Source organism: Halichoeres trimaculatus, unplaced genomic scaffold, assembly GCF_033239565.1.
Source record: "Halichoeres trimaculatus isolate MK-OKI-2021-1 unplaced genomic scaffold, fHalTri1.1 fHalTri1_scaffold_8, whole genome shotgun sequence".
Classification (NCBI taxonomy): Eukaryota; Metazoa; Chordata; class Actinopteri; order Labriformes; family Labridae; genus Halichoeres; species Halichoeres trimaculatus.
Genome location: NW_027437186.1, coordinates 23741357 through 23757237, shown reverse-complemented (window position 1 = coordinate 23757237; position 15881 = coordinate 23741357). Strand labels below are relative to the sequence as shown.

General features: G+C 38.5%; 1 protein-coding gene across 1 annotated transcript in view; it reads left to right on the top strand.

Moving 5' to 3' along the window:
* Positions 1 to 7275, top strand: part of pgbd5 (piggyBac transposable element derived 5) — a 33746-nt gene extending 26471 nt beyond the window's left edge. Inside the window, exon 8 of the mRNA XM_074675310.1 lies at positions 783 to 7275. Within this exon, the coding sequence (XP_074531411.1) occupies positions 783 to 978 (196 nt within the window). The 3' untranslated portion in view covers positions 979 to 7275. The remainder of the gene's footprint in view (positions 1 to 782) is intronic.
* Positions 7276 to 15881: the final 8606 nt, after the last annotated feature.

Sequence of the window (15881 nt, the reverse complement as noted above, 5' to 3'; positions counted from 1 at the left end):
CATTATGGAATAGAATAGAATAGAATAGAATAGAATAGAATAGAATAGAATAGAATAGAATAGATCTTTATTGTCATTGTAACAAGTACAATGAAATTGAGGTCATAGCAGCAATCAAAAAAACAAAAGTAAGAAAGTGTATGGAAAGTGCAAAAAGGTCTATAAGAAAATAGATGATGACAGCTTGTTCATCATTCTCCAGTTCAGCCAGCCTCCACCTCCACAGGGTCCAGGACTGAGCTTCTTCAGTCATGCTCCATCTGTCTCCTGGATCCTGTCTGCTCACAGCAGGTGAAGCTCTGCCAACATGGCGTTGGTGTCTGATGTTAGCTCCGTTAGCTGTATCTGTGAATAGCATGATGCTACTCTGCCCTCTGGTATTCCCTCTGCTGCTGGGTTAGCACAGCTAGCTCGTCCATCTTATTGGAGATAGATCTTACGTTCCCAATAACAATGGATGGAAGGACAGGTCCATGTCGTCACTTCTTAGCTCATACCTGAGAACCAGCTTGTCTTCCTCACCTCTTTCTCCTCACCTTGTGGGGAAAGATCAGGCTTTACACCAGTTAGCATTGACATGCTACAGGCTGCTAACAGCTGAGTTCACATGTTAAACATGTCTAACCTGATGATGACATTTTTAAAGCAATAGGCTCATGAGAATTCAGAAAAATTAGTGATGGTGTGTGCTGTACATCCTTATCTCTTTTAGAATTGTATTAAAGATGAGAGTTTGGCTTTGATAACACTCCTTGGAGTAAGAAGCTGTTTTTCTCCCACAGGTACTTCATCTTCCATAAACCCAACAAGACCTGGCAGCAGGTGTTCTGGCTGAGCATCAGCATCGCCATAAACAATGCGTACATCCTCTACAAGATGTCTGACGCCTACACGGTTAAACGCTACAGCCGAGCACAGTTTGGAGAAAGACTGGTCAGGGAGCTTCTGGATTTAGACGACTGCTCTCCCACACAGTGAGGAGGAGGAGGACGAGGACTGAAGGAGTGCTACACACTAACACACATGCAAACACACACTCTCACTCACACACACACTGTTACACTCCTGTACAGACTCTGCAGTCTGTGTCTATGTGATGATACTAAAGCAGTGCCAAGCTGATGTCTCTCTTCCTCTAGTTGTTTCTGTGGTACTGTAAATATTCACTCACACTTCACAGTAGAGAATAATGAGCCATGGGACACTTCACATGCCTCAACCGTTAATTCTAAACACACAGATTTACTAAGGATTTGTCAGCAGGAGCAGAGAAGCATCAGGAACTTTAGAAAAGGGACTAATTCACCCTGTATTGATGTCAGCCTCCTGTCAAAGTGAAGTAATTCATACGAGCCTGAATCTCAATATGTGAGAGTTAAAACATGTATGCGTCAGGCTAAAAGCTACATGTAGCTCCAGATCACTCTGCAAAAAACACCTGCGGCTCTGTAACAAAAGCTTAGTATACCAGGACTACGGTGTGTTCACACGCTGCATGCATGAAGAAACCTGACTGTGATGTTCAGTTAAGTGTGAAAATGATTTCTGCTACAGGTGGGTTAAAAAACTTTAATTTTCTTTTGTATTTGGTGTGTGTATGTATTTTAGCAAGTGGACCTGCAATTTGTGAGCCTGAGGAAATCAATGTACAGCTATTGTGACCAGGATGGGCTGTGTTGCTGTGTAATGTTTTTGCTCTAGGAGGACTGTCAGGGACATGAAGCCACAACCAGCAGTGTGCAACCAATCAAAGCCTCAGACTTAAGAAAAAAAAATTGGTACACAATTCTTGAATGACATGAAAGCATATTTCTGATCTTTAATCATTTTCTTGTTAAAGTCAAAGGACAAATCTCGAGTTCAAAGAAAGTTTTGCGCTCAGCTAATCAGCATAATCAGGACTTTCAGCTTACGTCATAGCAATGAAAAACACAAGGCCAAATCACAAACCCATACAGTTAAAGTCAAATAACCGGGGTTTCAATGTTGTCTTAATTTATTCATACATTGCTTTAACTCAGTAGTAGAGCTGGTTGTCTCCCAGTAAGAAGGGTGGAGGTCCAGTTCTGGCTTTGCATGCCCAAGTGTCATCAAGAAACACGCCCCTCCAGGTGACACACAGCTCGCAGTGTTTAAATGCTACTTCATCCTCAGCCTTCAGTGCAGCATGCTCTTGTGCTTTGAGTGTCAACATGCCAAGATCACAGCAGTTAAAGTAAGATTCGCAAATGGAAAACAAATCCTAAACCAACATTTTAATGTCAGATCAGCTCATCTGATTTCTTGTTTTCATTACGCATATAGAACACCATATTTTGGCTTTGCAGGGCGAAAATCTAGAAACTACAGCAAGCTGGTTTGCCAAGAAACAAGCTAAGTCTTTGCCATTTGGCACAGCCTTAGGATGATATTGTTTGGCAAGATCCATAAAAACTGGATTAGTGGTGGCCTACATGACAGATCGGAAATGTAGCAACAAATCTGAAAGTTGATCAAAGAGTTAATCAGGCTGTGGTGTTCAGATCTCATCACAATTTCAAGACGTGAACAGAATTAGTCATAGCTGTTCTGATTTTTAAAAATGCGGCAGTGTCCTAAACGAGGGGTAAAGTAAAATCTTTAAGCTCAAAAATTTTGAGTTTCTGAGCTACATGCAGTAACAGAATGAATACAAATCTGATATCCAAGAATTTCTTTTTGGTGGTACATTTCCTTCAGAGTAACAGATTTAAACCTAACATTTTGTCACATCTCCAGCTCACTGCTGTGTGTGGCTTCAATACCAACCCAACAGTCCACTCTGCTTGTTGTTGTAATGCTGGAAACATGTAATTAGGATCTAACGTGAAAGTTTTTGACGTGTGCCCGCCAAATCAGCATGGTTTGTGTGTAAGATGAAGGTTTTCAGTTGTGGTGTGATTCGCTTGCAGGACTCATGCACTTTTTCCCCCCTGTCACAATCTAGCACTTTGAGGAGATTTGTAAAGTTAGGAAAATGTTAAATAGGTAATCTTTTTGGTTTGTATTTGAAGCCAATGATAGTCTACACCACTCTCAAAAGAAATGAAAAGATAAATTCTGTACATATAGACATAGATAAATGAATGGACTATATAAAAAAGCCAATGAGATAAGAGTGAAAACAAATGACCAAAAGAGAAAAGATTTCCACTGTAGATTTAGACTACAAGGTACAGTATGTATGTGTGTATTTTGTTTACAAATTACTGTGAGTGTATTTCCATAATCACTCCGTCACTGAGACTCAAGATTGTGATTTTTTTTAACTTTTTCACTAATCCAAAGCATTATTGTTGTTACTGTTGCTCTCTTGTGTGTGTACCACTGAATGTTTATGTCACCTGTCTGATCACTGTTCATCTGGACCCCACGTATCTGAGGAGGGCACCCTAATCCTGTCACATCACTGTAAACCCTTGGCTTAAATACAAAATGGAAAAACATGAGTGATATTAATGGGTTGGTGGAAATGGAAACTGAACTGAAAATTATCTCATAACAAAACAATTGAAAGTCCAGTTTAAAAGAAATGCAGCTCCTTGATTGTCCACTTGGGGGAAATTCATTTTTTAAAAATGCATCCATTGGGATGAAGGCTCTGACTTGTATATGAATTTGCATAATGAGGGGCACAGCTGGCTGATGGGTCGATAGGCTTAATGTTGTCTTGTTTTTTGTTTTTTCTAAAAGCACATTTCAGCTCCATTTTTTTCCCTTTTTTTTTCTGGATCAATCTAAAGCTAGGTTGAGTCAGCATTTCACACATGGCCCAGATGACATCACAGAGTCTATGTCAGTGTTGTTCACAGTGCATGGGTGAAATTTAGGCACTATTGATCAGAAAACGATACTTCCAGAGATCTGCTTATTTAGGCCACTCTTTTCAATCAAACCTTAACCCTGATGATGCTTTTTGGATGTTGTGCTCCAACTTGATGTTGCAACAACTATGTCCTGTGAAAATTCAAGGACTTAGGTTCCCATTCAGAAACTGATGGTGATGGTGGAGTTTGAGAGGACAGAGGGAGCAATGTTATCAGAGCCAGACGGTCACCGTGGAAATGACTGTGACACTGAGAGTATAAGAGAGCAGTGAGAGATGTTGGGTATCACTTTGTGCCTGTCTCCACAGTTTTAAACTACGATTTCTTGAGGAAATTTCTAGAATGATCTGATTAAAACCTAGTCAGAAAACTCCTTCAGAGATGTATTTCCTCCAACCTCTGTCTGCCTATGTCTGGCTATACCAGGGGTCTGCAACCTTTACCTTCATAAGAGCCATTTAGCCTCAGCTCTCCTGGATTAAAGTCATTCAGGAGCCACAAAATCTACTTTATCTTCTCAGTCAAGACAAAAAAGTTCATAAATTTGAAACATATTAGAAATCTAGTGAATAATTATCTAAACAAGAAGATTTTATGTTCATGAAATTGTAAATGTTATGTCCCTTTTTTCAAATTTTCAATATATTTGCAAATATTGAAAAGACAGTAAACTAAGTAACATCATAGTTCATAAATTTGCAAAATTTGAGATATTTCAATCAGATTTCTATTTGAAAAAAAAACATTAAATACAAACGAAAAAGAAAAAAATGGCTGAAATTTCAAAACTGTTCTAAAATTTTATTAATTTGCAAAAAAAAATATTTAAAGAACAGTCTCTTAACAAATTTGCTGTATTTTAAATTATTTTAAAAAAAACTTGAGGAAAAAATGCAGATATTGGAAAAATTTGAAAATTTGCAAAATCTTAAAAAATTTGGAATTGGATCTCTAAATTTGTAAAAAGTCTACAAAAATGAATTTCAAAAAATTTGCAAAAAGTTGAAAAATAAAGAAATAACTAATAAGACAAATAATTGATAAATAATACAATAATAATTTAAAATCTGTATTTCAGTGATATTTTTTCAAAACTACAGGGAGCCACAGCAAAAGAGTCAGAGAGCTGTGTAAGGCTCCAGAGCCGCAGGTTGCAGACCCCTGGCCTATACGTTGTATTTCAGTAACAATCAGTAGCGTTGCCCCCTGCAGGCATGGAACTGATGTAATCACTGAATTTGCGGCGTTTGTCTCTATTTTTTCTGACTTTTTTTCCCCTTTTTTCTTTTTCTCAGTGTAATTGCACTAACTTTGGTTTTTTTTTTCACATTTATAATTTGCATCATTATTTCAAACCAGCTTTTAAAACTATGGAAACCTTCTATGTTATTGCAATGTGTTTAAATTCGTTATCAATCTTTTTTTTTACATTCAAATACACCAACAAAAACTAGAAAGTGGCTTTGAATTTAAAAGTAAAACAGCATAGAGAAAATCTTTTGCATGAAGGTCAGAGAAACCAATTTCTCTGCTTGGATTAGCCTCAGAAAGCCTTATTGTGCTCAGAGTAAGGGACATGGATGCAGTCATCATAAAGTGAGGCAGAATAGATGAAGCAAGCAGAGAGGAAGTGAATACAGCAAGGAAAAAATGTCAGGCTCTTTAAAGCGATAGAAGAACCCAAAGACTGCGTCACTGGATGATGAAGCATATATGAGCGTTGATGATGTCATTGTGTGGATTAAAATGAACCTCGGTGATGGCTGCATTTGGCAGAGGTGTTAAATGTGCAGCTCATGGTGGACTAAAGCAGGCGTCACACACACCTTAAGAAGCAGCATTTGATGCCTGCAGAGATTTTTCTTGGTGCTTGTATCACTCTGCTCAGATCCTGAACGAGGAGAAATGGTGCACCAGGGACTCTGCAAGGCCACAGTAGCTTGGCAGCTAATGAAATATATGAGTGTGAAAGAGAGAAAAGAAGTTGTGTTTAAAGTTTTACAGCTTGTGTGGGTTTATTTTTATCATCCCAAATGCAGAATGTGAGCCGACGGTACCCCCTACCATCGTTTTATTCCTGTAGTCCAGAGGAGGAGTGCTTCAAACCAATGCCCTTTTAAATTCAAAGCCTTGATCTTTGAAGGGGTTCTGAAAAAAGGAGATCTCTTAGTTATTCCATCCAGCCCGCTCCACTGATCAACCATGAATCAGACTTTTCTCTGGTGCCTGTTTTGCCATTTTTATCGCTCTCATTATGGAAGGTTTATGGTTATTAATGTTCTAAAGTGAAATTTGAAAAATGGAAACTCTGCAGATTTAGAGAAGCAAAGTTTGCATACTAAAACTCCTACTTTGCATGATATGAATAATACAGTCAAGACACATGAATTTATCACCTCTCCAGAAGAGTTCCAGGAGCTTTTTTATGCAACATTTCATCTTCAGAGATGAATTTTTTAATACATTTTGAAAACATCAGTTGATCCATCTTTTCCCTTGGATTGATTTTAGCAGATCCTGGAGAATAAAGCAAAGAGAAAATCTTTGTTTTTGATGTATTTTAGGATGGTTCACAAGGGTACACAACTAAAATTATTAAGGTTTCTTGTGTTCTGTCCTTTTTTAAATAGCAGGCACACATCACTTTTTTTCAGTTCACTCATTCACATCAGACATGCACATGTGAGTTAACAAAGGCAGAATGGCCAGTGCAATATATCCTGCAAGGCCAGAACAACCGTGAAATCAGAAAAGTAATGAATAAATCATCCTCACTGTGGGTAGTGTCATGTTAATGAAATGCAGTAGTGTAAAAAGATGATGTCCACATGTGTGGTGTGCTGTGTGACTCAGTGTCCCATCTCTGTGCAGAGTGTCTCACACGTCTGTGTTTATATCTGCTGAGTGAGACCAACAAGTGAATAAAGATTTACCTGTGGATGTGACAAAGAATTAAAAATGGCTGACCTCAGGGCTTCATGACTAACAACTGTACAATATATTCACTAACAGATAAATAAACTTATTCTAAATGTAACCTTATCAGGTGCTAACAAACCAGTGCAAAGTGATAGTAGACATATATGTATGTGTGTTGTTAACAGCTCACCAAACACTGGAGTCAAGTTATTCCACTAAAACCACAATTTCACTTTCTTTTCAATAAAATGTCAGAAATGTACATGTTAATAATCACCCAATTTGACTTATAAAGTAGTAGAACTGTTTCAGTTTTATATTGGTGGCTGCAGGATGGAGGATGTGTGTAAGTGCATGGAGTGTTACTTTTGGTTGGAATAAAGTGTGCAAAATCACCGGTGTATGTCGAACCAAATAACTTTATACAATATGTGTAAAAGGTTGATGTACATGGTTGTCGTGTAAATGTGTCTTCATTAAAACTTGCCCCAGTGGGTGCTTCATTAAAGATCAGGACCAAATGTTTCCTCTGTGACAGACCAGACTTGGGAACACGGATGACATGCTTCCTCTTCACGCCAAAATAACCATCAAGATGAGCACTGACAAAATGTGCTGGTGATATATTTTTTAGCTTCTCATGTGACGTCACAGCCTTCACCACTTACTAAAGCACACATTTAACTCACTGAAAAAGATACCTCAAGTCAGGGCAGTTTGTAGTTCTCCAAATTAACTGTTTTTTTTTTTTCAATGGGAGGAGCCGGGATATTTAAGGTACACAGCAGAGAGTAACCCTGTTACCACTTCCTGTGTTGGAATTCTTGGAAGTGAGTTACACTTATAGAATAATGCCAACAGTCATCCAAAATTGAATAAATTCAGCATTCAAGAAAGAAAAATAAACGTAAAAAATAAGTCAAAAGCAGGACAAAAATGGCAACATTACTGGTTTGATCTGAGTAGCAGGAGCTCACTGCACCTTAAAGCCACAGTATGCTCTTACTTTCGAGGTTAAGTTCCTCTTTTTTTAAGAGGCAGAGAGATTAAAATTGGGCACTTGATGACATTGAGTGATGATGCAAAGCTGCCTGCAGACACAAAAATTGAATGAAACTCAAACAAAAATCTCCAGCTTCCGCCCCATTCTACGGATTGTCTAATAGCCTTCTGTTGGAGTGAAGATAATATGATCAATGAGAAGAATTTTTATAGTATCCAAAGCCAAAAGTGAGGCAATAATGTTGTCACTGGTGGTAACATCCGAGAACCACAGATGACCACCTCTTCAAAAAGGAGAAATACAGTTAACTGTAGCTGTAATGAGAGATACAACCAGTAGAGGGAAGCAAAGCACAATTCTGCCGCACACATTAGAGTCTGACCATCAGCTTATTGATCACTCACTGAGGGTAAATGGGTTATAATTGGTCGGAGCAGCAGGGTGAAACTATTTAATTGAATTATTTTTGTGCTCTATCGATCACACGCCCCACAACAGACTGATCGGCCGACCTCTGGAACCTGTGGGTAGCTTGAACGGCAGCCTCAATGAAGAGGCGGTTTTGCAAAAATAGTGGCATGTTGTCCCATCTGCAGAGCTCAAGAAGCTTCCAGAGAAAATATTATTCATACCTCTGACTGTGTGAGCCGGAGAGGGCCATGTCTGTATGTGTGAGTGTGGGAGAGAGGGAAGTTGTTATGGCCAATGAATCAGGCCTGAAACTATAACTAAAATGATGTCCTAAAAGATTGGTAGATTGAATATCACAGGAAGAGTTTGAACCAGTACTGACTCACTTTGTTTGAAGTTCTTAGTTCTTATTTGATGTTATAGCCTGTAGAGAGAGGAATTAATTTTGTCCTCTCTTGACTTTGCAGTGACGCATCCTGCCATCACAGCAGCTGCTGAGCTCAGTGGAGTAAGACAACAAAAGGGAAGACAATAAATGAGAGAAAATTTGCACAAATATACAGAAACTTACGTTTTTACAGGGAAACAAGCAAAAGGTCTGAGAGCTCTGAGATAAAAATAAACAGCAGCAGAAGAAGACCTGAGGTCTCTTTCTTAAACAGACTGCAGTGAGAAAATATTACCAGTACTGCGCTTATCATCTTATTTATCTATTTATTAGTAAATGGAGAATGTAAAATATTGAAAACATAAATGTTACCATTTGAATCATACACAAGAGTTAGCTTAAAGCTAGTTTGCATCAGCAATCCCTCGGCAGGTCACATGCAAAACCAAGCACCAACACTGAAACTGGGGGGACAGCGCCCTCTCCATAGCTGCCTCCATCAACATTCAGATCTCTGAAAAAAAAAAATTCACCTTCTAAAGTTGGCTTTCATTTTGTGATTTTACTGTATTGTTTTGTTTGAATTATGTGTATTTTTTTTGCCCATGATCCTTGTTTATTTAGTGTTGATCTTAATAATTTTACAGCGTCTTTGTGTTTAGGGAAGCACTCCATAAATAAAATGTACAATCATAATACACAAAATACCAAAGGAAAAGTAATTGGTGCACTGAAGGGTAGTCTGTTTAATTATGAGACATCCTGATTTATCTGCTGAGTATATTCTGTATTAATAATTTGAATCTGCAAAGTAAAAGTGACTTAACTTGTCAAGTATATGTAAAGTAGGAAAGTAAGATATGTACTTCTTTTCCAATGACATAAAGTTAAATAGGAGTATGTTAAAGTAGGACTTAACTGTGGTAAATATATCTTGCAACTTTTTACCAAAGAAATTGAAATAAATACACACCTTTCACTTATATAGAAAAATACCGTATTTCTTATATCATGATGCAAAATACATGCAAAAATACACAAACTCATGATGTTTTTTTGATGCCCTCAGAGATGCCTCAATGATAATAATTTAAAGTTGAATTCAGGATATAGAATCATAGTGGCTTTATCATATGTTACATGAGAGCAATTGGAATTGCTGAAACATCCTTCAACAGTCATGTAGTAAATAACCACCTCATGTGTAACTTAAGCTCGAATGAAGAATATAATGCGAACTCTTACTATAAAGAGTTAGTGACTTATCATGCAGTTTTATTAAATGTATGAAGGATCAAAAAAGTCTTATTTAGAATTTGGTAAACTATTTTTCTCTTCTTTTACAGATGAAGCAAAACTTTCAAAGCAGGAACATTTAATGATGAGTGAGGACATGTTGTTCTCTTTTTTCCACTAACACTTCTGTCACTGAACACAATAAAAACCGGAAAATTATAATACTCCAGATATTCCAACAGCTTGTATATCACCTTCAGGTGCACCATCTCATACCTTTTCCAGAGCCATATCGTAAAGCATTACTCATCTGTAATATACTGTAAAATAAGGATTAACAATGGAGTTTGTGTGAAACAGCTCAACCAAGTTTATTACCTCCGTCTCCACGATGTCTGGAGTCTCCACCCAACCTATGAGTGCAAGGTTATGACATTCTCAGCCTACTCTCATTCATTCACGCACACATACACACACATTCACACACACATACACACGGTGGGAGTGCAGGGCAGTGATTTTATTTATGAGTGTCTTTGATATCTTTACTCCGGAAGTCACTATCATGTCCTGAGGCGTCACCTGTTGAAAGATACAGCCCTTTTTTCTCAATCACCATATTCTACAAAGTCTGAAATTACGTTAAACATTTTTATCTCCAAACCAGAATTTCTTGCTTGGGTGGTGACTTATTTATTTGTTTAGGAAAAGACCTGTTTCTGGATGATGTGCAATGATTAACCACAGCTTGAGCTTTTCTTTTGACTCTCAGTCTGGAGCTCTGTTGCGACACTGTTACACGTGCCTCAGAGGAATTGTTTGAAAAATGTCAACTTGCCATGAAATATGATTTTACAAACATACATTTTAGCTCAAAAGAACCTGTCAAGATAAGGCTGCAGTTGGACTTTTGACACAGGCTGGGATAACACTAATTAGTCTTCAGTAATAAGGAGTTCATCTTTGCACAAGAGTGTTGAGAACCTCTGTGCAGGCTGTATGAAGTTTCTTTCCAGTCAGGTGGTGTGTGTGTGCGTGAGGGGATCTAACACCTCCCTGTTATGTTTCCTGGTGGTTGCTCACTCATGACTCACCATCTTTCTCTGCATTGTTAGAGAGATGGAACAAGGAAGAAGTGAATTTTTAAAAAGTAATGCGTGTCATCTTCAAAATTTATTTTAGAAAATAATTTGACTTCCGAGGAAGGAACTCATCTTGTATTATGTGATGCCAAATGTTGGAAGAGAAGATGGTTATCACTAAAATGTTTTTTTTTTTTTTTACAATATATAGTTATAACAGCATGCTTATCTTAGCAAAAAGAAAATGAAAGACGTAGCCAAGCTATCCTAGTAGTTTCAAGTGGTAAAGTAAAGCCCAATAGGTTACATGATATGATTTAATCTGTATGACAACACATGGATTGCATTTCTAAAGTGGAATAAATTCTTGAGATTTTCAAAACAAATTATGTTTGTTTAAAAACTGAACAAACAAACAAATGTCTCCTTAAAGCAGGGCTGTGTGTGTGTTACTTTTCAACAGTGAGTGCATACTAAATGGAGTCTAAGGGGAAGCTCAGTCCATAGACTGTATGATAAATGGATGCAGTCTCTGTGATGTCATCCATCTGTTTCTGGACAGAATTCTAAAGCAAATCGTCGCTGGCGGCCATATTGGAAATGGGGCATATTTTGAACCTTCTCACTAACAGATATAGGGTGCCTGCCTGTCAATCAGCAAAGCTGTGCCCCTGATTGGGTAAACTCATCATCTCTGTATTTTGTGAACTGCTGAGTTAGAAAAAAAAAATCAACCCCAACACAGTGTGTCCCGTTGGAAAATTAGCTATTCTGACAGAAGACATTTTTTTGTACCTGGTTGCTAATGTGTTTATCTCTGCTACGAAAAAGTGGACACTTCCTCATCCCCTCATAGTATTAGCTTAGAGGTGCCCGCCTGACTCAGTCTTAAAAAACTTGGAAGGGAACTGGTAGGTAGCTACCAACTACTCCCGATGTAGAACATTTTACAACATCAACCTAATTTTATAAAAGTAACACACAAATATTGGCACAAGTCAGCACAGGTACCCTTTATTTACATATTTTATAGCCCTTACTTTGCCATCAGCAAGCCAGTTTTTGATTTGAGAAACAGTTTCCATAGAGCCTCAAGGATTTTAAGCTAACTAACATGACAAAGCATAAAAAGTTGTGGTTTTAGTTTTCTCACTAATGCATATATTAGTAAAGAAAGGATCTGAATACATGTTATAAAGGTATCTCTACTTAGGCTAACTATCAAACCAGCTCTCAAGCTAGCTCATTACCTAGCTATATGGACTAACATTTAGCTAGCTTAACAGTGAGATAGCTAAAGTGCTAGACAGCTACATACCATATAGATAGATAGATAGATAGATAGATAGATAGATAGATAGATAGATAGATAGATAGATAGATAGATAGATAGATAGATAGATAGATAGATAGATAGATAGATAGATATACCTCTGCTTTCTCATGAAGACAATGGTTCCCAGCTGTGTGCGTGTGTGTGTGTGTGTGTGTGTGTGTGTGTGTGTGTGTGTGTGTGTGTGTGTGTGTGTGTGTGTGTGTGTGTGTGTGTGTGTGTGTGTGTACATGCGTGCGCGCGCCTGTCTGTGCAGAGGGAGCCTCTTTTCTTTCTCCCACTCAGGTCACATCTAAACAACAGGACGGGTCAGGACCATGCAGATTAAACTATTACCATCATGATGTTAGTGGGACTCGGGGGTGGAATCATGTCCAGCAGTTATGAATACCAGGTTTCATAGAAAACAGTTAAAATGACGCACAGCTGCTGAAGAAGAAAGGAGAAAGAGAAAAGGGGGAGGAGGGGGCTGAGAGGTAGGGGATGTGTGAGTCTTAGCCTCTTTATGTGAGTGTGTGTGTGTGATTAGGACATGTGTTTGGTGACTGTGTGTAGGTGTTGGGGGATATTTTTGCTGCAGCAGGGGGATTCAGGCATGAGAGAGGCCTCCGTCATATAATAGGATAATGTTTTATCTCATCGGAAGAAAGGAGGGGGGAAGAGTGGGATAATGAGAGGGAGAATAGAAACATGTGACACATATGTGACAAGCACATTAATGTTATGTACACAGGCTAAACAGGTAAGAACAAATAAAAAGAATTTCTGGGTATTATATAACTCATCTTCACATGCTATATCATGTGCTTTTAACTTAAGTTACCAGGAGCTGCATGTCTAATAGTGTGTGTATGTTGTTTCTTATGTTTGTTTCATAGTTTATTGCTTTAAAAACTCAAGGGGAAGTCATTTTGCCTGCTTTCATGAAATTTTCAAATCAAGATTCATCACCAATCACAAGTCATTGCCAATTCATACAAATTTGTGCATCCCTCTCAGTCCAAGTTGCAAAATCGCTTCAGGCCAAAGTGTAAAACAACAAAATGGTCTCAGTCTGTTGGGGGGGGGGTTAAGAAAAGGTTTTGAAAAGGTTTGATGTTTTCATGAGTGGGTTGTTGTGATTTTATTGTTGTAAACTGTACTGTATCAGGGTTATGTCTTAGAAATATCCTTGTTTTTACTTCAAGCAAAGGGATCAGCGCTGTAAAGAAAATGCAAAAAGAAAGTTAATATCTTGGAGAATACAGTAAAAATTTTGCATGAAAGAGAAAAAAGGAGTTTTGGTATCTTCTAAGGCTGAGTACGACAACAGCCAGCTTTAGCATTCAATCGCTTCCTAGCTAATGTTGCTAATATGATTGCTAAGTTTAATGCCATAGCTTTAAGTAAAATTAATTCTGCGTATTTGAGTAATTTAAACACGCTACATTGATGCTATGCTAGCTCAAATGATGTAATGTAGCCTTCTAATTGACAGTAACACTATGTTTTCTATCTGTGTTTTGATATTTTAAACTAGAACATCCACAGAAGTAGCTGTAGGAGAGGTCTTCATTTGTAATCAGAAGAAATGACAGGCTGAACAGTCGATTCTGTTACCGTTTGCGTGCTGCTAGCTAACAATAATAGTGTAAATAGTATAGCCAATATCCAGTGACCACAGAGGCATGAATATGTTGGAAATACATGGTGGTCCCAAAAGCAGAAATCAGTGCGTCTACCAATTAAGAGAGACTCAATGCACATTTATGCAGAACACACAGTCCTGTTACTTTAAGTCATGAGTCCACAGTTGAGTTTTTTAGTGCTTGTTTTGCCTCCAACCTGCTTCATTACCAAGAGCAAAGCAATACTACCATAATCCTTTCCTCTTATTGAAAATCAGTGGATCTGTTAAGCATTAAGAGCTATAAAAACATCACCTCTTTCAAAACATGATAAAACTGCCTCAGTGTTCCCACTCAGGTCTTTTTGGATCTCAAGTGTGAACAATGTCTGATTTATCTCAAGCCTGAGAACGATATATCATCAAAATTCATCAGATTTTAAATGCAAGACAGTCTCAACAGAGCTGTGGCTCTGGGACCTCCAATTTTTGTCTCCCGAACAAAGATGCAGTCAGTATTTAAAACACAATGCTGCTATTGTATAAGTGTGTATCCTGTGTGTTTTGATTATGGCCTGAGTTTACTCATAAAGATTTACTGTGAAACAGAACAAACTGATTTGTCAGACTGAAACAATAACACTAGACAGTACAATAGGGTGCTTAAGCCCAGGTTTAAGTCATCAGTATCCTACTGAGTGACAGGTCGTTGACCCTGTACTGCATACAATTTCCCTGAGTCAACAGAGAGTTTTTTGACTCTCACACTTTCCTGTTAACAAATTTTTGATGCTTTGCACGTTGCTGCGCCTGATGACATGTAAGGGATTAATCAAGTGAGGAGCTGAAGTGGGTCTTATGTTGCATCTTGGGGATGTGGAAAACTCTTTAAGGATTAAGCAGGGCCACATGTGGAGCTGTGCCTGCTGAGAGCAACGTACAATACTTAATAATTTAAGAGGTATTATATGTAACATTTAAGCATTGGAATACCTAGAAAAAGGAAAAAGGCCTGCTAGGTGTGTTGGATTGCACATTAGCAGTTTCCCATGTGTTCCACACAGTAATCTAACGCAAAGAAATTTTGAAGTCCATCCATTCAGGTTTAGCCTTAATCAGGGTTGTGGTGGCAGCAAAGTTGGCCCTGATGTCCCTCTATCAGGCATCATTTTCCAGCTCCTCCTTGGGGATCCTAAGTCGTTTCCCGGCCAGATGGGAGTTATAATCCTTGCAGTGTGCTGTGGGTCTACCCTGGGTTTCCTCTTAGGTTGACATGCCCAGAAAACCTTTAAATGGAGGAGTCCAGGAGGCATCCTAATCAGATATCTGATTAAATGACTTAACACTCCTTTCAGCACCAATGAGAAGTAGTCTTACTCTCTGCATCCTCTGGACATTTAAGCTTCTTTTCCCATCTCTGAACTGAACCCTGCTTCATCACAGAGAAAACTTCAAGATCAACTTGTGAACTGACAGCTTTGCCCTCTGTGTCTGTGTTTGGTTACAAAGCCTGTATTACTGCTCATGGTATGCTGCACCAACCCATACATCACTCTCTGCCTTAAGGCAGTTATTCATTTCAAACCTGGAGGGAGCAATCAACTGTCTTTTGGCAGAGGATCAGACGCCCTGTCTCTTCTTTAGGTCACAGCTTGATGGTGCCAACAGAAGCACATCATCTGCGCAAAGTAGAGATGCAATTTAAAGGTTTGGCTTGGTAGCATAAATATCATAGTCTGTGACAGGTGCAATCTCTTTCAGAGGTCAATACTCATCAGGAACAAGTTTGGTATGTTGCTGAGGTTATGGACACCACTTTCACCTGACACTGGATCAACCTTTGAAGTGGCACAGGTATTTCTGCAGTTCCCCTGACAGGACTCCTTAGGGGACACACCGTAATGCCAACTCCAAATTCGGAAAACATAGGCAGACTCTATGAATTTGATTGGGTTGATGCCCCCAGTGAACTGATGACATGCACCGTTCCCCATGTCCACCACCTCTAATGCACTGCCAGACACACTCTTAGACCACTGACAACGTGTGTCAGCCAAA